Genomic DNA, 27,844 nt, shown 5'->3' on the forward strand with positions numbered 1-27,844 from the left:
AGTGTAGACTTCTTGGTGTAGACTATTATGAAAATCAAATAATAGTGCTAGGTTATATCAATTATCTTTGACAGTTAATTTGTTTCACTATTTAAGATGGATGGTCTGCTTTATTTGCAACATACTGGGAATACAAGAGGGAATGGTGATGGGTGGACCTCTCTCTCACACCACACACACGTACACACACAGCACTTTGCTTCAAAACAAATGTTCAATTCAACATGAAATTATCCAATACTTCACATACTTTACATTTTACAGAGAGCACCCATCAACCCCCCCTCTCCTTTTTCTTTTGTGCCCTCTATAGAGTAGTCTTATATCAGCAGCTACTGTACCCTCTATAGAGTAGTCTTATATCAGCAGCTACTGTACCCTCTATAGAGTAGTCTTATATCAGCAGCTACTGTGCCCTCTATAGAGTAGTCTTATATCAGCAGCTACTGTACCCTCTATAGAGTAGTCTTATATCAGCAGCTACTGTACCCTCTATAGAGTAGTCTTATATCAGCAGCTACTGTACCCTCTATAGAGTAGTCTTATATCAGCAGCTACTGTACCCTCTATAGAGTAGTCTTATATCAGCAGCTACTGTACCCTCTATAGAGTAGTCTTATATCAGCAGCTACTGTACCCTCTATAGAGTAGTCTTATATCAGCAGCTACTGTACCCTCTATAGAGTAGTCTTATATCAGCAGCTACTGTACCCTCTATAGAGTAGTCTTATATCAGCAGCTACTGTACCCTCTATAGAGTAGTCTTATATCAGCAGCTACTGTACCCTCTATAGAGTAGTCTTATATCAGCAGCTACTGTACCAGACACTGTGCCCTCTATAGAGTAGTCTTATATCAGCTGCTACTGTACCCTCTATAGAGTAGTCGTATATCAGCAGCTACTGTACCCTCTAGAGTAGTCGTATATCAGCAGCTACTGTACCCTCTATAGAGTAGTCTTATATCAGCAGCTACTGTACCCTCTGTAGAGTAGTCTTATATCAGCAGCTACTGTACCCTCTATAGAGTAGTCTTATATCAGCAGCTACTGTACCCTCTATAGAGTAGTCTTATAGCAGCAGCTACTGTACCAGACACCGTACCCTCTATAGAGTAGTCTTATAGCAGCAGCTACTGTACCCTCTATAGAGTAGTCTTATATCAGCAGCTACTGTACCAGACACTGTGCCCTCTATAGAGTAGTCTTATATAAGCAGCTACTGTACCCTCTATAGAGCAGTCTTATAGCAGCAGCTACTGTACCCTCTATAGAGTAGTCTTATATCAGCAGCTACTGTACCAGACACTGTGCCCTCTATATAGTAGTCTTATATCAGCAGCTACTGTACCAGACACTGTGCCCTCTATAGAGTAGTCTTATAGCAGCAGCTACTGTGCCCTCTATAGAGTAGTCTTATATCAGCAGCTACTGTACCCTCTATAGAGTAGTCTTATAGCAGCAGCTACTGTGCCCTCTATAGAGTAGTCTTATATCAGCAGCTACTGTACCCTCTATATAGTAGTCTTATAGCAGCAGCTACTGTACCCTCTATAGAGTAGTCTTATATCAGCAGCTACTGTACCAGACACTGTGCCCTCTATAGAGTAGTCTTATATCAGCAGCTACTGTACCCTCTATAGAGTAGTCTTATATCAGCAGCTACTGTACCCTCTATAGAGTAGTCTTATATCAGCAGCTACTGTACCAGACACTGTACCCTCTATAGAGTAGTCTTATATCAGCAGCTACTGTACCCTCTATAGAGTAGTCTTATATCAGCAGCTACTGTGCCCTCTATAGAGTAGTCTTATATCAGCAGCTACTGTACCCTCTATAGAGTAGTCTTATATCAGCAGCTACTGTACCAGACACTGAGTAGTCTTATATCAGCAGCTACTGTATAGAGTAGTCTTATATCAGCAGCTACTGTACCCTCTATAGAGTAGTCTTATATCAGCAGCTACTGTACCCTCTATAGAGTAGTCTTATATCAGCAGCTACTGTACCCTCTATAGAGTAGTCTTATATCAGCAGCTACTGTGCCCTCTATAGAGTAGTCTTATATCAGCAGCTACTGTACCCTCTATAGAGTAGTCTTATATCAGCAGCTACTGTGCCCTCTATAGAGTAGTCTTATATCAGCAGCTACTGTACCTACTATAGAGTAGTCTTATAGACTGTGCCCTCTATAGAGTAGTCTTATATCAGCAGCTACTGTACCCTCTATAGAGTAGTCTTATATCAGCAGCTACTGTACCCTCTATAGAGTAGTCTTATATCAGCAGCTACTGTACCAGACACTGTACCCTCTATAGAGTAGTCTTATATCAGCAGCTACTGTACCAGACACTGTCTCTATAGAGTAGTCTTATATCAGCAGCTACTGTACCCTCTATAGAGTAGTCTTATATCAGCAGCTACTGTACCAGACTATAGAGTAGTCTTATATCAGCAGCTACTGTCTTATAGAGTAGTCAGCAGCTACTGTACCCTCTATAGAGTAGTCTTATATCAGCAGCTACTGTACCCTCTATAGAGTAGTCTTATATCAGCAGCTAGTACCAGACACTACCAGACACTGTACCCTCTATAGAGTAGTCTTATATCAGCAGCTACTGTACCCTCTATAGAGTAGTCTTATATCAGCAGCTACTGTACCCTCTATAGAGTAGTCTTATATCAGCAGCTACTGTACCCTCTATAGAGTAGTCTGTATATCAGAGTAGTCATATCAGCTACTGTACCCTCTATAGAGTAGTCTTATATCAGCAGCTACTGTACCCTCTATAGAGTAGTCTTATATCAGCAGCTACTGTGCCCTCTATAGAGTAGTCTTATATCAGCAGCTACTGTGCTTATATCAGCAGCTACTGTGCCCTCTATAGAGTAGTCTTATATCAGCAGCTACTGTATAGAGTAGTCTTATATCAGCAGCTACTGTAGAGTAGTCTTATATCTATATAGAGTAGTCTTATATCAGCAGCTACTGTACCCTCTATAGAGTAGTCTTATATCAGCAGCTACTGTACCCTCTATAGAGTAGTCTTATATCAGCAGCTACTGTACCCTCTATAGAGTAGTCTTATATCAGCAGCTACTGTACCCTCTATAGAGTAGTCTTATATCAGCAGCTACTGTACCCTCTATAGAGTAGTCTTATATCAGCAGCTACTGTGCCCTCTATAGAGTAGTCTTATATCAGCAGCAACTGTACCCTCTATAGAGTAGTCTTATAGCAGCAACTACTGTACCCTCTATAGAGTAGTCTTATAGCAGCAGCTACTGTACCCTCTATAGAGTAGTCGTATAGCAGCAGCTACTGTACTCTCTATAGAGTAGTCGTATATCAGCAGCAACTGTACCCTCTATAGAGTAGTCTTATATCAGCAGCTACTGTACCAGACACTGTGCCCTCTATAGAGTAGTCTTATAGCAGCAGCTACTGTACCCTCTATAGAGTAGTCTTATAACAGCAGCTACTGTACCCTCTATAGAGTAGTCTTATATCAGCAGCTACTGTACCAGACACTGTACCCTCTATAGAGTAGTCTTATAGCAGCAGCTACTGTACCCTCTATAGAGTAGTCTTATATCAGCAGCTACTGTACCCTCTATAGAGTAGTCTTATATCAGCAGCTACTGTACCCTCTATAGAGTAGTCTTATATCAGCAGCTACTGTACCAGACACTGTGCCCTCTATAGAGTAGTCTTATAGCAGCAGCTACTGTACCCTCTATAGAGTAGTCTTATATCAGCAGCTACTGTACCAGACACTGTGCCCTCTATAGAGTAGTCTTATAGCAGCAGCTACTGTACCCTCTATAGAGTAGTCTTATATCAGCAGCTACTGTACCCTCTATAGAGTAGTCTTATAGCAGCAGCTGCTGTACCAGACACTGTACCCTCTATAGAGTAGTCTTATATCAGCAGCTACTGTACCCTCTATAGAGTAGTCTTATATCAGCAGCTACTGTACCCTCTATAGAGTAGTCTTATATCAGCAGCTACTGTACCCTCTATAGAGTAGTCTTATAGCAGCAGCTACTGTACCCTCTATAGAGTAGTCGTATAGCAGCAGCTACTGTACCAGACACTGTGCCCTCTATAGAGTAGTCTTATAGCAGCAGCTACTGTACCCTCTATAGAGTAGGCGTATAGCAGCAGCTACTGTACCCTCAATAGAGTAGTCGTATAGCAGCAGCTACTGTACCAGACACTCAGACCCATGTTCTTCTCCAGATCATTTAAATCACCTTGGGGTCACATGAAGGGAGATATTCTCAAACACAACCAGCTAAGAATATTCCAGCGTCTGTCCTTGTGAAATAAACACAGGATAGTTGTTCATTCTGTGGAATGTGACTGAGCTATTCCTGGCTCATATTGGATTTAACAAGGTCAAAATATGATTGAAATGTATCCATTTAAAGTCATCTGTTCTTTCAAAGGTGCTGTCATTGCTGTTGTGATGTTAACATCCATACAGGCAGATACAAATAAACAAAGCTTGTGTACTGCATTGTGGGTAAATACTGTTTGTTGTGAGCTCTACTATGGATGGTTCTCTGGCCAGATCCTTGCATTGGTCATCAAAGTGTACCATGAACAGGCAAGATGTTGGGAGTCGAGTAGCACAATCCACTGTGTTGTGACTGAGAACTGTTATTCTGGGACCTTCTACTCTATCAAATCAAATCACATTTTATTGGTCACATACACATGTTTAGCAGATGTTATTGCGGTTGTAGCGAAATGCTTGTGTTCCCAGCTCCAACAGTGCAATAATATCTAACAATTCACAACAATACACACAGATCTAAAGGTAAAAGAATGGAATTAAGACCTCTAGAACCCTGGACGGGTTCTACCCTGGTCCAGCCCAAACCACCAGAACAACCACTACAGATGATAGATGCCTTCCACTGCAGCCACTATTACTACTGTATAGTTACTACTGTATAGTTACTACTGTATAGTTACTACTGCTAGCCTGTGTGCAAATGGAATCTGGGAAACATGGACTTTGGTGTGAGGTCCAGGCAGTGTCTCTCATGTTCATTAGGCCACCGTAGAGAAACGTTGTGTAACGGAAAAAGAAAAGGAGCGTTTCTTATTTGTCAAGTTTAGGTAGTAGACCTTCCTCCCCGTTTCAGACAGGTGTCTTCAGTTTCATGACTTCTGAACACAACCCAGTGCCCTCTTAGAGAAAAGGTTTCCAAAAGGTGTCTTCAGTTTCATGACTTGTGAACACAACCCAGTGCCCTCTTAGAGAAAAGGTTTCCAAAAGGTGTCTTCAGTTTCATGACTTGTGAACACAACCCAGTGCCCTCTTAGAGAAAAGGATTCCAAAAGGTTTCTTCAGTTTCATGACTTGTGAACACAACCCAGTGCCCTCTTAGAGAAAAGGTTTCCAAAAGGTGTCTTCAGTTTCATGACTTCTGAACACAACCCAGTGCCCTCTTAGAGAAAAGGTTTCCAAAAGGTGTCTTCAGTTTCATGACTTCTGAACACAACCCAGTGCCCTCTTAGAGAAAAGGTTTCCAAAAGGTGTCTTCAGTTTCATGACTTGTGAACACAACCCAGTGCCCTCTTAGAGAAAAGGATTCCAAAAGGTGTCTTCTAGTTTCATGACTTGTGAACACAACCCAGTTTCATGACTTGTGAACACAACCCAGTGCCCTCTTAGAGAAAAGGATTCCAAAAGGTGTCTTCAGTTTCATGACTTGTGAACACAACCCAGTGCCCTCTTAGAGAAAAGGATTCCAAAAGGTGTCTTCAGTTTCATGACTTGTGAACACAACCCAGTGCCCTCTTAGAGAAAAGGTTTCCAAAAGGTGTCTTCAGTTTCATGACTTCTGAACACAACCCAGTGCCCTCTTAGAGAAAAGGATTCCAAAAGGTGTCTTCAGTTTCATGACTTGTGAACACAACCCAGTGCCCTCTTAGAGAAAAGGATTCCAAAAGGTGTCTTCAGTTTCATGACTTCTGAACACAACCCAGTGCCCTCTTAGAGAAAAGGTTTCCAAAAGGTGTCTTCAGTTTCATGACTTGTGAACACAACCCAGTGCCCTCTTAGAGAAAAGGTTTCCAAAAGGTGTCTTCAGTTTCATGACTTGTGAACACAACCCAGTGCCCTCTTAGAGAAAAGGATTCCAAAAGGTTTCTTCAGTTTCATGACTTGTGAACACAACCCAGTGCCCTCTTAGAGAAAAGGTTTCCAAAAGGTGTCTTCAGTTTCATGACTTCTGAACACAACCCAGTGCCCTCTTAGAGAAAAGGTTTCCAAAAGGTGTCTTCAGTTTCATGACTTGTGAACACAACCCAGTGCCCTCTTAGAGAAAAGGTTTCCAAAAGGTGTCTTCAGTTTCATGACTTGTGAACACAACCCAGTGCCCTCTTAGAGAAAAGGATTCCAAAAGGTGTCTTCAGTTTCATGACTTGTGAACACAACCCAGTGCCCTCTTAGAGAAAAGGTTTCCAAAAGGTGTCTTCAGTTTCATGACTTGTGAACACAACCCAGTGCCCTCTTAGAGAAAAGGTTTCCAAAAGGTGTCTTCAGTTTCATGACTTGTGAACACAACCCAGTGCCCTCTTAGAGAAAAGGTTTCCAAAAGGTGTCTTCAGTTTCATGACTTGTGAACACAACCCAGTGCCCTCTTAGAGAAAAGGTTTCCAAAAGGTTTCTTCAGTTTCATGACTTGTGAACACAACCCAGTGCCCTCTTAGAGAAAAGGTTTCCAAAAGGTGTCTTCAGTTTCATGACTTCTGAACACAACCCAGTGCCCTCTTAGAGAAAAGGTTTCCAAAAGGTGTCTTCAGTTTCATGACTTCTGAACACAACCCAGTGCCCTCTTAGAGAAAAGGTTTCCAAAAGGTGTCTTCAGTTTCATGACTTGTGAACACAACCCAGTGCCCTCTTAGAGAAAAGGATTCCAAAAGGTGTCTTCAGTTTCATGACTTGTGAACACAACCCAGTGCCCTCTTAGAGAAAAGGATTCCAAAAGGTGTCTTCAGTTTCATGACTTGTGAACACAACCCAGTGCCCTCTTAGAGAAAAGGATTCCAAAAGGTGTCTTCAGTTTCATGACTTGTGAACACAACCCAGTGCCCTCTTAGAGAAAAGGTTTCCAAAAGGTGTCTTCAGTTTCATGACTTGTGAACACAACCCAGTGCCCTCTTAGAGAAAAGGTTTCCAAAAGGTGTCTTCAGTTTCATGACTTGTGAACACAACCCAGTGCCCTCTTAGAGAAAAGGTTTCCAAAAGGTTTCTTCAGTTTCATGACTTGTGAACACGACCCAGTGCCCTCTTAGAGAAAAGGATTCCAAAAGGTTTCTTCAGTTTCATGACTTGTGAACACGACCCAGTGCCCTCTTAGAGAAAAGGATTCCAAAAGGTTTCTTCGGTTGTCCACATAGGGGAACCATTTTTGGTTCCATGTTGAACCCTTTTGGGTTCCATGTAAAACTTTCTGTTTGAAGGGTTCTATTTGGAACCCAAAAAGGTTCTACCTGCAACAAAAAGGGGTTCTTTAACTGGTTCCCCTATGGTGACAGCCGAAGAACCCTTTTAGGTTCTAGATAGCACTTTTCTTTTTCTAAGAATGTACTACAGCATCCACGTCCGGCCTGAAGGCTAATGACTGTATGTGTTCTTTAAAGAACCAGGGAATCCCACTACTTCTACTGTATTTGAATCAATTCCACCCCCACATTGCTCATCCTAATATTCCTTTTACTTTTAGATGTGTGTATTGATGTGTATTGTTAGATATTACTGCACTGTTGGAGCTGGGAACACAAACATTTCAGTACACCCGCAATAACATCTGCTAAATGTGTCTTCGACCAATAAAATAGTATTTGATCAAATTGTATTTGATTTAGTCATATTAGGCCAAACCTTTGGTTTCCCCTGACGAGGATCTGTTTCTGGGCCTCTTTCTCTTCTGATTTGATCAGGTACAGACCACTGCCTGTTTGGGTTACTTGTCTTTACATAACTAACTTATGCTAACGAGAATCTCTAAACAGTGACCGGCTTGTCTTAAAGTTTAAATATCGTTTTTTTGGGACTTTCTTCATGGTTGTGAGCTGGCTCAGCCTGTGGTGTGTATATATACAGCAGTTTACTTATTCTACTTATTCCACCGTTTCTCTGCTATAGGTTGCAATGGCACCAGAGCTCGTAGAGTTTCACGTTTTAATAGCATGTGCACAAGGACAGTGAAATGCCTTTCTTGCGAGCTCTAAACCTAACAATGCAGTATTCAGTATCAATGTAGTACTAAACATAACATAAGGTGAACGTGAGAAAGTAAGAAGCTGCAGTACAGTTTATATACAGAGTCAGTTCCAATACCATATGTCCAATGTGCACGGATACTGGAGTGATACAGGTAGATACAGTATATACAGAGTCAGTTCCAATACCATATGTCCAATGTGCAGGGATACTGGAGTGATACAGGTAGATACAGTATATACAGAGTCAGTTCCAATACCATATGTCCAATGTGCAGGGATACTGGAGTGATACAGGTAGATACAGTATATACAGAGTCAGTTCCAATACCATATGTCCAATGTGCAGGGATACTGGAGTGATACAGGTAGATACAGTATATACAGAGTCAGTTCCAATACCATATGTCCAATGTGCAGGGATACTGGAGTGATAGAGGTAGATACAGTATATACAGAGTCAGTTCCAATACCATATGTCCAATGTGCAGGGATACTGGAGTGAAACAGGTAGATACAGTATATACAGAGTCAGTTCCAATACCATATGTCCAATGTGCAGGGATACTGGAGTGATACAGGTAGATACAGTATATACAGAGTCAGTTCCAATACCATATGTCCAATGTGCAGGGATACTGGAGTGATACAGGTAGATACAGTATATACAGAGTCAGTTCCAATACCATATGTCCAATGTGCAGGGATACTGGAGTGATACAGGTAGATACAGTATATACAGAGTCAGTTCCAATACCATATGTCCAATGTGCAGGGATACTGGAGTGATAGAGGTAGATACAGTATATACAGAGTCAGTTCCAATACCATATGTCCAATGTGCAGGGATACTGGAGTGAAACAGGTAGATACAGTATATACAGAGTCAGTTCCAATACCATATGTCCAATGTGCAGGGATACTGGAGTGATAGAGGTAGATACAGTATATACAGAGTCAGTTCCAATACCATATGTCCAATGTGCAGGGATACTGGAGTGATACAGGTAGATACAGTATATACAGGGTCAGTTCCAATACCATATGTCCAATGTGCAGGGATACTGGAGTGATACAGGTAGATACAGTATATACAGAGTCAGTTCCAATACCATATGTCCAATGTGCACGGATACTGGAGTGATAGAGGTAGATATGTATAGAGGGCAGGTGACTAGGCATCAGGATGTATGATAAACAGAGTAGCAGCAGCATAAAATATGTGTGTGTGTGTGTGTGTGTGTGTGTGTGTGTGTGTGTGTGTGTGTGTGTGTGTGTGTGTGTGTGTGTGTGTGTGTGTGTGTGTGTGTGTGTGTGTGTGTGTGTGTGTGTGTGTGTGTGTGTGTGTGTGTGTGTGTGTGTGTGTGTGTGTGTGTGTGTGTGTGTGGTCAGTGTAAATATGTGTGCATGTTATGTGTGTGTTGGAGTGTCGGAGTCCTGTGCCATACCAAGCAGTGATGCAGCCAGTCAAGATGCTCTCAATGGTGCCGCTGGATACTTTTTAGAGGATTTGAGGGCCCATACCAAACTTTTTCAACCTCCTGAGGGGGAAGAGGCCCTGTCACTCCTTCTTCATGACTGTGCGCGTGCATGTGTGGACCATTTTAAGTTCTTAATGATTTGGACATCGAGGAACTTGAAGTTCTTGACCCGCTCCACTGCAGCCCCGTTGATGTGGATGGGGGCGTGCTCGGCCCCCTGTTTCCAGTAGTCCACAATAAGCTCCTTGGTCTTACCGACATTGAGGAAAAGGCTGTTGTCCTGGCACCACACTGCCAAGGTCACTGACCTTCTCCTTGTAGGCTGTCTCATCGTCGCTGGTGGTCAGGCCTACCACCGTCGGCTTGTCATCAAACTTGATGATGGTGTTGGAGTCGGGCACGGCCACGCAGTCGTTGGTGAACAGAGAGTACAAGAGAGGACTAAGCACACACCCCTGTGGGGCCCCTGTGTTGAGGGTCAGGGTAACGGAGGTGATGTTGCCTACCCTCATTACCTGGGTTCGAACCATCAGGAAGTCCAGGATCCAGTTGCAAAGGGAGGTGTTCAGTCCCAGGGTCCTAAGCTTGGTGACGGGAATAGTGGTAGTCAATGAACAGCAACATCAAAAAGTTTGGACACATCTACTCATTCAATAATTTTTATTTGTTTCTACTATTTTCTATTATTATGTCAAGAGTGTGCAAAGCTGTCATCTCGACCTTGGAGAGCGAGATCCCCCATTCTTCTGGGGCATCATGCATGGTGTGGTTATTGTCGAAGCGTGTGTTAAATGCGTTGAGTTAGTCTGGTAGAGAGGCATAGTTGGGCAGATCACTCCTGGGTCCTCCTTTGTAATCTGTAATGGACTGTAGCCCCTGGGCTCCCGAGTCTAGCAGTCTAAGGCACTGCATCTCAGTGCAAGAGGCATCATTACAGTTTCTGGTTCAAATCCAGGCTGTATCACATCCAGTCGTGATTGGGAGTCCTATAGGGAGGCACACAATTGGCCCAGCGTTGTCTGGGTTTAGCCAGGGTCGGCCGTCGTTGTAAATAAGAATTGGTTCTTAAATGACTTGCTTAGTTAAATTAAGGTTAAATAAAAAATACATACAAAATATGCGAGGGGCGTAGAACCTGTGTAATATGATTCCACTTTATTCCTATGTTGTCCTTTTGCTCGTTTGATGTAGAAACACTGTTTATGAGATTAGTGCAGCAGAATAAGGTTTAGGTTTAAAGTCAAAAGTACAACGGCCTTTTCATTGCACTTTCATTTCATTGACTCTAAAAGGCTGTGAATCAGGGTTGGAATCAATCCTATTTCCATTCAGTCAAATCAGAAAGTAAACTGCAATTCCAATTTGAGGAAGATTAGTGCTTGTAGTTTACTTACTGAATTGACTGGATTGAAACGGAATTGACCCCAACTATGCTGTGAAATGCACAAACCATGGTCAGAAACGTCTATTTTACTGTCAACGATTTCTAGTATGTGAACACTGGACAATGTTTGCTTTGCTATTGCACAACGATGCCTTGAAGTTGGCAACGTGGTGACATTGCAATGGCCTTGTCATCCCGTCTGATGGAAATGAGGAAATCGAGGGCCAGTGAAGAGCACGACCAAGCATCTGAACCTGTTGAGAAAGTCTCTGGCACACACTGCCTTTTAAAAGCTGTGTAAACCCATAACCTCTGGAAGGACTTTTCATCTCTGGAAATTCCTTGGTCGATTTTCACCACTGAAAACCAGACAATATTTTTAGTAATTTTCCCGATGCCATTAACGAGCTAAGCTATGATGAAGGGGTATTTTTATACACAAACCATTCTGATGAAGTAAATCCTTGGCCTGCTTCAGAGTTGACCTCATTTGGCCTGGTGTACTAGGTTGGTGCTGGTCCCTGTCTTCAGGATACATCGCCTTTCTGAACGCAAGAGGTTCAATTTGGGACCTTCTGCCCTCTCAGTAGAGGTGACTGGCATGAATGACACTCTGTCAACCTAGTTTCCGTGTGGTCCATTGTCGGTTGGTGTGGTGGGGTGGACGGCGGCTTCGGTCACTTTCTTTAAAGGAGCTCCAGTATTTGTCTTCTACTGGACAGAGGACAGTAGGGGGAGTAGGAAAGATGGGAAGCGAGTGTGTCGCACAGGGCTGGGAATTGCCAGGGACGTTGTGATACAATATTATCACCATACTTAGGTGCCGATACGATATGTTTTGCGATTTTCACAATTCTGTATGTATTGCAATTCGATACTGTGATTTTATTGTTTTGATGCTCCAAAAATATTGCTCACCATTTGTCTTCTGCAGAGGGACAAGAGAGAGCCGTGAGAAAACGAGGTTTGAACAGTCATGGAAATAAAAGTGCTGAAAACACTGGTGTTTTGGTGCAAGTACAGCCAACTAGCGCAAAAATAATATTGCGATATAGTCAAAACGATACGATATATCATAAAAAAATGGTATCCCGGTATGTAACTGTATCGACCCTGCCCATCACTAATGTCACAGGCAGCAGGTGACATTTGAACCCATGTTGACACTGGTAGGTGTATGTTCTGTTTCTAGACCACCAAGGCCACTTGGTACCTTTTGTTGTCTTTAGGCAGAGGTGTACAGTCAATTCCAGGAGTGGAGTATTTCATTGTCTGTCTGACATGTACTGAAGCGTATGAACTTGATATCCTGTTCGCTCCTTGTGGACTACTGCGATAACAACGCCATGTACTGAATATACTGGAAGTCTTCTTCTAATTGGCATCTCCAGACAGTTTATTCAATCATGAGAAGGGATTGACCAGAAGCAAATCCATTTCCATCCACATCAATTGAAATCCTCCCGTCAGGGCTGACCGGTTACGGAGCTCTTCGATGCCGCTCGACGATCAGATGTTATGTAAGTCATGCATTCGACCAAGCAGTCCACTGCCTCGTATGGCTTCTAGTTGGAGGGGTGTGTACCTATGGAGACATTTTGGGAAAAGGAATGCAAACCTTTTGGGATCTGAAAAAAGTAGGCTGACTGGTTTCTGCTCTGAAGACAGGCCCTGCTGCAAGCTGTGTCAACAGACGATACCATTAAAACCACATCCTTTTCTGTCCAAAGCAAAATCTGCACCAGCTTTGACATCACAACAGCTCCTTATGTACTCAGGGTTTGGCTGGGCTGTTTGTTTATCACGTGGATAGGTTGGCTAACGGTTGTTCATTCTACTAAGTGAGATGATATTTCCATTGCTTTTGAAGTCTTGAGCGGATAACTAACGCAGACGGGTCCTTGAATTGGGACAGTGTTCATCAGGCTTACCAGCACTTTACCAGAATTGAACTGCCTGAGTATCGACACCTCTAGGTTAGTCGCTGTAAAACATGAATACCGGCATTGTGAAATTAAAGCGGACCGGCACCTTTTCATTCTACTTCAAGCACTGATACAGTCTGTCCTGTGTAGTATGGTAAGACAGGACGGATGAGGACTGATACAGTCTGTCCTGTGTTGTATGGTAAGACAGGACGGATGAGGTCTGATGCAGTCTGTCCTGTGTAGTATGGTAAGACAGGACGGATGAGGTCTGATGCAGTCTGTCCTGTGTAGTATGGTAAGACAGGACGGATGAGGACTGATACAGTCTGTCCTGTGTAGTATGGTAAGACAGGACGGATGAGGACTGATACAGTCTGTCCTGTGTAGTATGGTAAGACAGGACGGATGAGGTCTGATGCAGTCTGTCCTGTGTAGTATGGTAAGACAGGACGGATGAGGTCTGATGCAGTCTGTCCTGTGCAGTATGGTAAGACAGGACGGATGAGGGTCTTTGGCAGCACTACAACATGAGCAGCTATACTTGACGTTTCAGAGAAATGTACCATAAACCAGATTTATGGGTTTATATCAGTTAGTGAAGAGGTGTGATGACATGCAACACACAATTCCCTGAGGACAGTTCCTGTTGAGTTTATGGACAACCATTAGATTTCATTCCTAGTAGATTCTCCAAAATGATTGAGGGACACAATGGGGAACACTTGATGTGACAGCTAATTGTTTGGTTTGAGTGGATTGATGAATTTGGCATTACTGCGGAGGGAGCAAGCTCAGTTGGTAGAGCATGGCAATTGCAACATCAGGATAGTGGGTTCGATTATCAGAACCACCCATACGTATTAAATGTATGGGTACATGACTGAGTCGCTTTGGACAAAAGCATCTGCTAAATGGTATACTGTATATGGAATAAGGATTAGATTGGATAAAAGTATCTGCTAAATGGTATACTGTATATGGAATGAGGTTGGAATGAGGCACTGAAGTGCCTGTCTTGTTAGTCTTTAGAGGGCAGGAATAGAGAGCAGGAATAGAGAGCAGGAATAGAGGGCAGGAATAGAGAGCAGGAAAAGAGGGCAGGAATAGAGAGCAGGAATAAAGATCAGGAATAGAGGGCAGGAATAGAGAGCAGGAAAAGAGGGCAGGAATAGAGAGCAGGAATAGAGAGCAGGAATAGAGAACAGGAATAGAGAGCAGGAATAGAGAGCAGAAATAGAGAGCAGGAATAGAGGGCAGGAATAGAGGGCAGGAATAGAGAGCAGGAAAAGAGGGCAGGAATAGAGAGCAGGAATAAAGATCAGGAATAGAGGGCAGGAATAGAGAGCAGGAAAAGAGGGCAGGAATAGAGAGCAGGAATAGAGAGCAGGAATAGAGAACAGGAATAGAGAGCAGGAATAGAGAGCAGGAATAGAGAGCAGGAAAACAGAGCAGGAATAGAGAGCAGGAATAGAGAGCAGGAATAGAGAGCAGGAATAGAGAGCAGGAATAGAGAGCAGGAATAGAGAGCAGAAATGGAGAGCAGGAATAGAGAGCAGGAAAACAGAGCAGGAATAGAGAGCAGGAATAGAGAGCAGGAATAGAGAGCAGGAATAGAGAGCAGGAAAACAGAGCAGGAATAGAGAGCAGGAAAAAAGAGCAGGAATAGAGAGCAGGAATAGAGAGCAGGAAAACAGAGCAGGAATAGAGAGCAGGAAAACAGAGCAGGAATAGAGAGCAGGAATAGAGAGCAGGAATAGAGAGCAGAAATGGAGAGCAGGAATAGAGAGCAGGAAAACAGAGCAGGAATAGAGAGCAGGAATAGAGAGCAGGAATAGAGAGCAGGAATAGAGAGCAGGAATAGAGAGCAGGAAAACAGAGCAGGAATAGAGAGCAGGAATAGAGAGCAGGAATAGAGAGCAGGAATAGAGAGCAGGAATAGAGAGCAGGAAAACAGAGCAGGAATAGAGAGCAGGAATAGAGAGCAGGAGTTGTCGGCCGCTGGCTGAACCAGAACCCTTCTCCTCCTCTACAATTAAATTACATGAATGGACATTTTCCCATCTGCATATTGTTCTAAAATGTTTGCTAATGACCAAGCAAGTGTCCCAACTAGTCTGTTTGTTGCTTGTGAAAGAAAGTACACTCTGTTCCACAACCACTCCTGATCTTGTTGTAGCCCGCCAGATAATTATTCTTGTCTTTTCACAGCCTTTGGTTATCTTGTTTCCAGTAAACATTGGCATTTCCTATAATGATTTTATCTATGGTCAACTGTTTCCAGTAAACATTGGCATTTCCTATAATGATTTTATCTATGGTCAACTGTTTTCAGTAAACATTGGCATTTCCTATAATGATTTTATCTATGGTCAACTGTTTCCAGTAAACATTGGCATTTCCTATAATGATTTTATCTATGGTCAACTGTTTCCAGTAAACATTGGCATTTCCTATAATGATTTTATCTATGGTCAACTGTTTCCAGTAAACATTGGCATTTCCTATAATGATTTTATCTATGGTCAACTGTTTCCAGTAAACATTGGCATTTCCTATAATGATTTTATCTATGGTCAACTGTTTCCAGTAAACATTGGCATTTCCTATAATGATTTTATCTATGGTCAACTGTTTCCAGGTAACATTGGCATTTCCTATAATGATTTTATCTATGGTCAACTGTTTCCAGGTAACATTGGCATTTCCTATAATGATTTTATCTTGAGACCGAGCGCAAATCAACTGGTGTGCAACTCTGGTTAGAAATGAATACACACCACACACTCCATGTTAGTCATAATCATCATTCAGTGGACTCTCCCAGGTTTCACCTCTGCACGGTGGAGTTGCATAGTAGTCTGGGAAAGTTACTAGGATGAGTAGTTTAGCCTTCCCATAGATTACAAATTAACTGGAAATGGAAAGTGTTTTGGAAACGCTGTTTTACAATGTAACACTGAATGGGTAACTGGAATCCTAAAACACATGTCAGATTTTTCCAGAGCCATAACTGAGGGCTCCCTTTGTGTTCCTTTTTTTGAATGATTGTCTCACAATTTTAATCAAGGAGTTCTAACTTTTTAATGACTTGTAAAATGTTTCATTGACTGTCAACAATTAATATGATTATAAATCCTTTATAAACCCATAACCGTATTGTAAAGTGTCACAGTTTAATTCAGTTTAGGGGGGACAGTCAGAGTGAACAAGGAGTTGGTTTATGATGAGCCACTTCCTGGTAAATCTACCCTCCTTGAACATCTGTCAACAGGCTTTTATCAAGGCCTTGTTTAAGTCCTATCTTTCTGAGTGCCCTTTTCAGTGTCCATCCATACTGTGCTGCCTGTACCCCCCTTCCAGCATGGTGGTACCTCATTTCGGCTCCCCTTGGGGGCCAGGCAGAGCGTGGTGTTTGTTGACTACACAGTGTACACTGTTGTTATGGCACAGGGCCAATGAGAGCAGACTGTGTAACATGCATCACATCTCCCATCCAATTACACTGATGTAGTGTGTCAACCAAACACAGCCTCCAATGTCCCCAGGGGAAACATACAACCACTGTGAGACGTCCAATAGCAGCCCCACTGTTCCAGCAGCTCTATAGTGTAATGAATCTGATGGCTACTGGTAACCATCTGGTCATTCAGACAGGAGGTGTGTTTTTATCCCCACTGTTAGACATACATGTGGCAGATAGAGGTTAAACCATTTGGATTTAAACCTGAGGAAGATTAAATGTATTAGTTTGTTTCTGGACTTTCTCAGTTCATTCTTCGTAGGTTTGGTGATTGGAAAATCGGATGGTGTTAGGAGTTGAAATGGGGAAATGGTAGGACTCATGATCTGCTCAGGTTCAATGGAGAGGGACATTACATGTCACGATCCAATCATGTTAGTGTATTTTCAAAAGGAAATACCAAATTGACAAAATGACAAAATGACATTACATGAGGAGAGTACTGTATTAGCCATGTACACAGAACCCACATCTCATTTCCAAGAGCAGACTGGTTTCACAGTGCATTTCAGACCGACAGCATTGTTCACCAATCCAAGTGACGCAACACAACTGTGTCACTCCACAGTCCAGTCAGTCGATATATCCTTGCTTGGTGCCTTTGGAACATTCCACCTGACTTACTTTACCATCGGAGGGAAGCAGAAGTGTCCGGTGTCTGATTCCTGCTCAGCCAATGAGGATTGTTTCTGCACACCGGTCAAGGGGATGACCACCAATCCCCCTGGAGGAGCAGGAGGGTTTCCCTACACTGGTTGTCCATGGGGCTGTAACACTAGCAGCTGTGTGTTTCAGAATGGCAGAGTGTGGAACACAGAGGGAAAGAGGGAGTGTGTGTGCGTGAGTTGATCATTCTGCAAGGATCACTCAGTGCAGTACTGTGGGGTCCCCTGGGCATGTTTGGTGTTGTGTGTGTGTGTGTGTGTGTGTGTGTGTGTGGCCTCAGAGAAAAGGTGCTCTGTGCTTCCGTCTGAGACTGTTTGTAGACTATAGTGAGACTGTGTGCAGACAGTTGTGTAAAGTACATAAGTAAAAATACTTTAAAGTAATACTTATGTAGTTTTCTTTGTTGTCTGTACTTTACTTTACTATTTATATTTCTGACTACTTTAACTTTTATTTCACTACATTCCTAAAGAAAATAATGTACTTTTTACTCAAGTAGTGTTTTACTTGGCGACTTTTACTTGAGTCATTTTCTTTTAAGGTATCTTTACTTTTACTCAAGTATGACAATTTGGTACTTTTCCCACTACTGTGTGTAGACTATAGTGAGACTGTGTATAGACCTTACCCACTGGGCCCAGACGTCAATTCAATCTCTATTCCACGTTGGTTCAATGTCATTTAATTGATAGGACGAGGAAACCATGTTGATTCAAACAGTGTGTGCCCAGTGGTTAGAGTCTGTATGACTGCGAGGGCTGCCCTCTCAGAGCTGTTCTGATGCACACAGCAAACCATGCAGCCTGGGTAGAGTTTAGTGCTTTTTCCTGACTATGAACTTGATCTTAGTTGACTTCTCCCTCTCTGTCGATCCTGTTGGCTTCTCTCTTGCACGCTCTCTCTCTCAACCCCTGTCTCTCTCAACCCCTGTCTCTCTCAACCCCTGTCTCTCTCAACCCCTGTCTCTCTCAACCCCTGTCTCTCTCAACCCCTGTCTCTCTCAACCCCTGTCTCTCTCAACCCCTGTCTCTCTCAACCCCTGTCTCTCTCTCAACCCCTGTCTCTCTCTCAACCCCTGTCTCTCTCAACCCCTGTCTCTCTCAACCCCTGTCTCTCTCTCATCCCCTGTCTCTCTCAACCCCTGTCTCTCTCTCAACCCCTGTCTCTCTCTCATCTCCTGTCTCTCTCAACCCCTGTCTCTCTCTCATCCCCTGTCTCTCTCAACCCCTGTCTCTCTCTCATCCCCTGTCTCTCTCAACCCCTGTCTCCTCTTCTCCTCCCGATCCTGTCTCTCTCAACCCCTGTCCTCTCTCTCCCTCAACCCCTGTCTCTCCTCTCAACCTCCTGTCTCCTGTTGGCTCTCATCCCCCTGTCTCTCTCAACCCCTGTCTCTCCCTCTCTGTCGATCCCCTGTCTCTCTCAACCCTCTCCCCCTGTTGGCTTCTCCCTCTCTCTCTCATCCCCCTGTCTCTCTCAACCCCTGTCTCTCTCTCATCCCCTGTCTCTCTCAACCCTCTCAACCTCTGTCTCTCTCTCATCCCCTGTCTCTCTCATCCCCTGTCTCTCTCCCCATGTCTCTCTCTCTGTCTGTCTCTCTCTCCCCTGTCTCTCTCTTCCCCTGTCTCTCTCTCCCCTCTGTCTCCCCCTGTCTCTCTCTCTCTGTCTTCCCCTGTCTCTCTCTCTCCCCCTGTCTCTCTCTCCCCCTGTCTCTCTCTCCCCCTGTCTCTCTCTCATCCCCTGTCTCTCTCAACCCCTGTCTCTCTCTCATCCCCTGTCTCTCTCAACCCCTGTCTCTCTCTCATCCCCTGTCTCTCTCATCCCCTGTCTCTCTCCCCATGTCTCTCTCTCCCCCTGTCTCTCTCTCCCCCTGTCTCTCTCTTCCCCTGTCTCTCTCTCCCCCTGTCTCTCTCTCCCCCTGTCTCTCTCTTCCCCTGTCTCTCTCATCCCCTGTCTCTCTCCCCATGTATCTCTCTCCCCCCCTGTCTCTCTCTCCCCATGTCTCTCTCTCCCCCTGTCTCTCTCTCCCCCTGTCTCTCTCTCCCCATGTCTCTCTCTCCCCCTGTCTCTCTCTCCCCATGTCTCTCTCTCCCCCTGTCTCTCTCTCCCCATGTCTCTCTCTCCCCATGTCTCTCTCTTCCCCCTGTCTCTTTCTCCCCATGTCTCTCTCTCCCCATGTCTCTCTCTCCCCATGTCTCTCTCTCCCCCTGTCTCTCTCTCCCCCTGTCTCTCTCCCCCCTGTCTCTCTCCCCCCCTGTCTCTCTCCTCTCTCTCTGAATGTCACTGCTAGCATATGGTATTGGTATTGCTGGCCTGTCTCTTTCTAAACACATGAAATGGTGATGAGGATGATTCCACAACTGCAGAATGATTGCAATTCCTGCCACTCCTTAACTCTGTTTCCCTGCCTGGAGATATTCTACATTCCTCCATCACTCTCAACATCCTATCTCCTAGTATTCTCTCTCTCTCTCTCGTTCTCTTTTGTCCCTCCCTCTCCGTTCTCCCTGTCAACAGTTTGACTCTGTAAAACCTTAAAAGGAAATGTTATTCTCGGTCCGTATTGTAATCCAATTAAGGCACATGCTTCATACTTCTTAGACAAAGTATAAATTCCCTAAAAGACTGTTCTTAGCCGTACCTGCGGTCGCCACCTTGGGGAATTGGACGACTGAACTCAAAGTAAACATCTGTTTGACATTAGTTTCCAGTCTGATTCACAGCTGAATGCAGCTAGGGCTGGACTGCACTGAAGGGAACCTCATCTTTCATTCATAGCAGCGTTTTCCACACTGCCCTTTGTTTGTTGCTAAGCAGTGGTACAGTTCTGGTTTTAAAAACCAATAGAAGAGATGTTCATATTAAAGGGATATTACACTCTAAAGTCAAAGTTTGGCAGATGTATTTCTTTTTTATCTCAAAAGTGATCTTGTGTTGAGGAAAGTCCACCTCCCAGGCTATATATTGTGTAGATCCATCAATACACATCCCAGGCTATATATTGTGTAGATCCACAAATACACATCCCAGGCTATATATTGTGTAGATCCACAAATACACATCCCAGGCTATATATTGTGTAGATCCACAAATACACATCCCAGGCTATATATTGTGTAGATCCATAAATACACATCCCAGGCTATATATTGTGTAGATCCACAAATACACATCCCAGGCTATATATTGTGTAGATCCATCAATACACGTCCCAGGCTATATATGGTGTAGATCCACAAATACACATCCCAGGCTATATATTGTGTAGATCCACAAATACACATCCCAGGCTATGTATTGTGTAGATCCATAAATACACATCCCAGGCTATATATTGTGTAGATCCATAAATACACATCCCAAGCTATGTATTGTGCAGATCCATAAATATACATCCCAGGCTATGTATTGTGTAGATCCATAAATACACATCCCAGGCTATGTATTGTGCAGATCCATAAATACACATCCCAGGCTATGTATATTGTGCAGATCCATAAATATACATCCCAGGCTATGTATTGTGCAGATCCATAAATACACATCCCAGGCTATGTATTGTGCAGATCCATAAATACACATCCCAGGCTATGTATTGTGTAGATCCATAAATACACATCCCAGGCTATGTATTGTGTAGATCCATAAATACACATCCCAGGCTATATAATGTGTAGATCCATAAATAAACATCCCAGGCTATATAGTGTGTAGATCCATAAATATACATCCCAGGCTATGTATTGTGTAGATCCATAAATACACATCCCAGGCTATATATTGTGTAGATCCATCAATACACGTCCCAGGCTATATATTGTGTAGATACAGCTACATGCCACAATCCCTAATGAAAAAATATATAATTTCTGTATTTGTGGTGCTTATCTTTTCAATGTATTTTTGGTTGAGGTGTAGTTGGCTCTGCCGAACCGATTGCAGGGGATGTGGAGCCATCTTAAGGTCTGTAAACCTCTGGCAAACTCTGACAACGGAGTGTAGTGTCCCCTTTAAGTAGCTGGTACAGCTGTTAGAAGAAACCCAGTCTACTGTCATTTCATTGGTTCAGGATGTCTGCAAAACAAAAACAAACTGTAATTCCAGTGATAAAACAACAAGTACATCTATGTGGTGTACTGGTCCTAATGATGACAGACAGTTGTGGAATAGAGGGAACTTTAACATCGTTACAGAGGAAGTTCATCTGTTTGGCAAGGACCATGTTTTTCCACTCCAACCTTTCTGCCTATTTCTTCCTTCCGTGTCCAACAACAAATCCTTTAAAAATCTCCTGAATCAGACTGAAATGAGGAGAAAGAAGAAAAGAGAGGCTGGTTTGTGTCGCTGTCAGCACCTTCTACCCAGACTGATGGGCAGAGGGCTCGGGAGGAGGGGCCTGGGCCCGACAGTGTGTGACAACGTCTAGTGTGTGACTGATTTCCTGTGCGCATGCGTGCATTCTGGTTAAATTTTCCAAAAGATTGCTGACTAGCTTCCTCAGAGCAGGCCAGGCACATTCCTCTCTCAGATTACAGCTGATGAAACGCTCATGTGCCTCAGTCTTCCTACCAGCACCTGGTTGGCACCTGAACCATCTGCAGACCAGACATGGCAGCATAGTTAAACCAGGTGTGTTGAATTAAAGACAGGGCAGCATAGTTAAACCAGGTGTGTTGAATTAAAGACAGGGCAGCATAGTTAAACCAGGCGTGTTGAATTAAAGACAGGGCAGCATAGTTAAACCAGGCGTGTTGAATTAAAGACAGGGCAGCATAGTTAAACCAGGTGTGTTGAATTAAAGACAGGGCAGCATAGTTAAACCAGGCGTGTTGAATTAAAGACAGGGCAGCATAGTTAAACCAGGCGTGTTGAATTAAAGACAGGGCAGCATAGTTAAACCAGGTGTGTTGAATTAAAGACAGGGCAGCATAGTTAAACCAGGTGTGTTGAATTAAAGACAGGGCAGCATAGTTAAACCAGGCGTGTTGAATTAAAGACAGGGCAGCATAGTTAAACCAGGTGTGTTGAATTAAAGACAGGGCAGCATAGTTAAACCAGGTGTGTTGAATTAAAGACAGGGCAGCATAGTTAAACCAGGTGTGTTGAATTAAAGACAGGGCAGCATAGTTAAACCAGGCGTGTTGAATTAAAGACAGGGCAGCATAGTTAAACCAGGCGTGTTGAATTAAAGGCAGGGCAGCATAGTTAAACCAGGTGTGTTGAATTAAAGGAGAAGCAAACGATCAGAGCGAGGAATCTAGGACCAGGTGGGGAAACAGACTTTCATCTGTTTGGGAGCAAAACCTCGCCAATATGTTACACCCAAACAGTCTAAACTTATGCACAGTCTGAACGGACGGTAAAGACGTGGGTCTATAAAGCATTTTACTGTTGTTCTCTTCCATCCCATAACACCCTTATTAAACCGTCAGTGTCTGACTGACCAGTAAAACGGAAATAGATGATTTCAGTAGAGTTAAAACATGTCTCCCTCTCTTCCGCTCTTCTAGTGATCAGGGCCAAGGTGGTTGGAAAGAAAGTGGTTGAGGCTGGTAATGACGTCTATGGCAACACCATCAAGAGGATCAAGTACGACATCAAACAGATCAAGGTATGAACAGACTTTTTATTAGCTGCTTTCTGCAGTCAGTGAAGTTCAGACCTGCATATGGACATGTTTGATAGGTCCTTCTCTTCCTCTCCTTGTGATTGGATAGATGTTCAAAGGTCCTGACCGGGATATCGACGCCATCTTCACTGCACCCTCCTCAGCCGTTTGTGGCGTTACTCTGGAAACCAACGGCAACAAGGAGTATCTCTTCACAGGTGCGGTTCTCACTATGTTACCAAGATCTATTGCCAGTACTGGTTCAACTACCAATAAATGCTTACAGCATTATGACCATCCCACTGACCATCCCACTGACCATCCTACTGACCATCCTACTGACCATCCTACTGACCATCCCACTGACCATCCTACTGACCATCCTACTGACTATCCCACTGACCATCCTACTGACCATCCTGACCATCCTACTGACCATCCTACTGACCATCCTACTGACCATCCCACTGACCATCCTACTGACCATCCTACTGACCATCCCACTGACCATCCTACTGACCATCCTACTGACCATCCTACTGACCATCCCACTGACCATCCTACTGACCATCCTACTGACCATCCTACTGACCATCCCACTGACCATCCTACTGACCATCCTACTGACCATCCCACTGACCATCCCACTGACCATCCTACTGACCATCCTACTGACTGCATCCTACTGACCATCCCACTGACCATCCCACTGACCATCCTACTGACCATCCTACTGACCATCCTACTGACCATCATACTGACCATCCTACTGACCATCATACTGACCATCCTACTGACCATTCCACTGACCATCCTACTGACCATCCCACTGACCATCCTACTGACCATCCTACTGACCATCCTACTGACCATCCCACTGACCATCCTACTGACCATCCTACTGACCATCCCACTGACCATCCTACTGACCATCCCACTGACCATCCTACTGACCATCCTACTAACCATCCTACTGACCATCATACTGACCATCCCACTGACCATCCTACTGACTACATCCTACTGACCATCCCACTGACCATCCTACTGACCATCCTACTGACCATCCTACTGACCATCCCACTGACCATCCTACTGACCATCCCACTGACCATTCCACTGACTGTATGCTGTATGAGAAAACAAGTGCTTTAGAACAATACATTTTGGTACAACTTCAGGTTTTAATTTATAATAACTTTTTTTTTAAATGAATGTTTGTTTTTAAATGAATGATGTATACCCATTGATTATTGATGAATATAGCTTGTATATTAGTAATGTCTTCAGTTCAACTGTTGTACCCCATCAGAACCCAAAATACAAGCTTGTTTTCATTTGAATCACATGCATGGTCAGTGTTTGCATCCATAGCTCTCTCTGTCTATGAATTTGAGGGTGGTTCCGTTTCTTCAGCCCTTCCCTCAGCTTGTTACCCAAACCGTGGCGGGGTGTCTGCTTTGTTATTGTTGGAACTGCACATTTCTACATGAATCATGACAAATGTTATACATGCTTATGAATGAACCATTTTATCATTCTTATAAATGTTTATAAATATTGAAATATGAATTGATTTGAAGTATTTATGTACACTAGTTATAAATAGTTTATGAATGCTTATTCAAGTTATTATAAAGTGTTACCCACTCAAAGAGTTCCAGTGTTCCTGTCTGTATCAGTATGTTTTCTCTATGGGACATAGACTCACTGTCTCCTCTGTCTGCAGGCAAGCTGGAGACGGATGGAACCATGCATGTAACACTGTGTGACTTTATTGAGTCTTGGGAGGCCATGAGTGCCACACAAAAGAAGAGTTTGACTCAACGCTATGAGAGTGGCTGCAAGTGCAAGGTGTGTGTGGGTGTGTTTGATGGGAATTATAGGAATATTACAGTACACCAGTTTTGTTCAATATTTACACAGCACATTTTCTTAAAAAGATTACTCTGGTCACATTGGCAAACGCTAGAGAATTGGGGTAATGATCAGTCGGTGATCTGGGTCTTTCTCTCTTTCTGCTCCGATCCACAGATCATCCGCTGCACTTCCATCCCCTGTACGATCAGCGCCCCAGAGGAGTGTCTGTGGACGGACTGGGTGATGGGAAAGAGCCACAGCGGTCCCCAGGCCCAACACTTTGCCTGTATCAATAGGAGCGATGGGTCCTGTGCCTGGTACAGGGGGATAGCACCACCCAAGAAGGAGTTCCTGGATATTGAAGACCCCTAAACTCTTCAGGCCATCCACTCCCTATTCAGAGTGACTAAAGATGTCTGCAATTAATACATGGAAAAAACTAAAGTACGCAAAGCTACGAATCCAAATAATTATGATTAAATGAATCAGTGAAGTAGTTAATAACAATGAATTACAAGACCCATATTGACTTGTCCAGTTGTCCAGTTGTGATGTCACATAGAGAGGTCAGGTGACAGGTTGCAGGAAATAGTCTGTATGCAAGAGAGCAACAATCTGGAGAAAACAGCACTTTCTGACCCCCTCGCCGCTCTAAAAGCGCTTACTGGTCACTTCTTGTACAAGTGCAATAAAAATAAACTACAAATCAAATATAGAGCTTCAAGTATTAATTGATCTTGTGCCGTTCATTTGTCGCTCGCTTTTAAACTGGAACCAAAGGTGTTATTGAAACCCAAAAGGGTGATATCAAAGTGTTGTTGGCCGATGTGGTCGTGTTTCTAAATAGAACATTATTCCTAAAGAATACCATCCTAAAGCCTGGGGCATGTTCAGCTGGGCACAATATTGTAGAACGTTCAGATCGTATGTTATATACATGAAGAACAAACATGTTTCTCTGACATAAAGGAGAGAATCATGTAAGCTCTATTCATGGCATTTCTATCTGCAACATTCGACCTTTGCCTACAACATTAAACACTAGCCTCCTGAATGTAGCCCTGAAGTAGTTTAGGTCGAAACCAGGGCTTCAGTTTTGTAATGTCATTGACCAAATTAAACATGACTCAGATGCAGTGGAGGCTAGTGGGAGGAGCTATAGGAGGATGGGCTCATTATAATAGCTGAAATTTAATAAATTGAACGAGTCAAACATCTGGTTTGATACCATTCCATGTATTCCATACCAGCCATGACAATGAGCCCATCCTCCTATAGCTCCTCCCACCAGCCTCCGCTGCTCAGATTCTTTCTTCCTTGCTTCATAAGTCTGATAATATTATTCTTGGTGTATATTCTTCGGTGGGATAAATATTCTGTTCATTTTAATGTACTAGACAGGAGTGGTCTAAAAAAAATAGGTGCTGTGTCGTATAACTAGAAGTGCTTCATCATTCCTATTATAATATTAACTGGCTTATCTAAGGTCTTACTATGGACCAAAACCCTTTGTTGATTTCTCTGCAACGGAGACTGTAAACCTGGCTGCTATGTTAATATACCTACACTGCACATGCCACACAGTACAGTCTGAAAACAAGGTCATTGAATCTTCCATTATTTTGTTATGTACGTATTTTATATTTGTTTAGTTCTGGTATCATTATAATATTTTGCTTTGGTTGTTTTGTCTCTTGGTGTAATGCCTCTGTGTAAGAACATATTTCAGTAGAGAAATTGGGAGACTCGTTATACCTTTTTGCAAATTACATGTGTTCTTTGTAAAAAAAACACAAACTTTTTTGTGTGTGAATATTCTCGAATTGTGATTGGGGTAAAGGGAATATGTTTGGCACAGTTTTCTGTTCACTTGACAGTACACGTAGTTACTTCACAAAACAGATCAGACCCATATTGTAGCATGCCATAATCTCCACTGAAGACTTGAATTAGCTCCCCAAGCTATTGCCAAGGTTTTAGCTTAGCGGGCTAACATAGTCTTGTGGTGCATTGGACACCTGGGTTTGAACCCAGCCTGTCAGAGTAGCTTGTTGGTTACCGGTGCTCTGCTTCACCATGACCCGTCCTCTACAAGAGGTTCATCTACAATTACAGTTGTATTACTTCAGTAAAAACTGAACACAATGTTGCACTGCTATAATAACTTATCAATCATTTGCCGACAGGACAGGGATACTGTATCATATAACTCCAAACTTGTATATCCACGTAAAAAAATATGAAATTCTCCTGTAATGTACATGGTATCAATTCTGTATTAGTAAGTGTCTCTTTATGTAATACTAGCAGAAAAGTAGAATGAAATTGAACGACTCGTGCTAGATCCACATGAGACTGTGGAGAAGCAACTGAATATTTTGCATGCATATGACTCCTTGTGTCATTGGGACTGTATGGTATCTTCAGACATTGGACAGACGATACAAATAAAAGTTTAGATATACATCTGATGTGTTTATTTACTTGTTCGGCAATTGTGCAGCAGAATTTATATGACACAATATTTCACCCATTATTATAATAATTATTATTATGCCCATATTTGAGTTGTTCGTCTCGCTGAATGTTTACGGTGGTGCAATGGCTCCTCCTGCTGGCAGATCTATGTGCCTGCCCGTGTTGACTGTATTTGATTACAGAGTGCCCTCCTCTGGAATACACTGGAAATGTACCATTAGTACCACATTCCACATGAACAAAGTGGTCAAAATCACGGGATGGAATAAACTTTAGTGTGGGGGTCCATTAATGTTTATGTGACAGTTCAAGGCTATTCAAAAGTGCACCTTCTTAATTCAGGGCATCTCTTATTTGAGATTGCATGTGCACAATAAGTGATTCATATTCTTATATAAAAACAAAACATTTAATTGGGGGGGGGGTATGATACATTTATTGAGAAATTAAAAACAAGAAATACATAATAACATGCCATAATTCATGTTGTTACATAACAGCCAAGCACTGTGTTTTCAATTATATCAATCAATGAAATCCTCTGGATTTCAGGAACGTTGCCACAGATAGAACAATGAGCCATATGTTTCACCGGATGTATGAATCTGAGTCATCCGTTTGGCGTTTCCACTCACCACCAAATATGATGATGAGAGGAAGCCCAGTGGCCGGCAGTGGG

General features: G+C 43.1%; 1 protein-coding gene across 1 annotated transcript in view; it reads left to right on the forward strand.

Annotated features, from left to right (window-relative positions):
- The window catches only part of LOC124019994 (metalloproteinase inhibitor 2-like), a 27,932-nt gene extending 779 nt beyond the window's left edge, over positions 1–27,153 (forward strand). Inside the window, exons 2-5 of the mRNA XM_046335408.1 lie at positions 22,730–22,830; positions 22,937–23,045; positions 24,557–24,681; positions 24,862–27,153. Of these exons, the coding sequence (XP_046191364.1) occupies positions 22,730–22,830; positions 22,937–23,045; positions 24,557–24,681; positions 24,862–25,059 (533 nt within the window). The 3' untranslated portion in view covers positions 25,060–27,153. The remainder of the gene's footprint in view (positions 1–22,729; positions 22,831–22,936; positions 23,046–24,556; positions 24,682–24,861) is intronic.
- The last annotated feature ends 691 nt before the right edge of the window (positions 27,154–27,844 follow it).

The sequence above is a fragment of the Oncorhynchus gorbuscha genome, unplaced genomic scaffold (assembly GCF_021184085.1).
Source record: "Oncorhynchus gorbuscha isolate QuinsamMale2020 ecotype Even-year unplaced genomic scaffold, OgorEven_v1.0 Un_scaffold_744, whole genome shotgun sequence".
Lineage (NCBI taxonomy): Eukaryota > Metazoa > Chordata > Actinopteri > Salmoniformes > Salmonidae > Oncorhynchus > Oncorhynchus gorbuscha.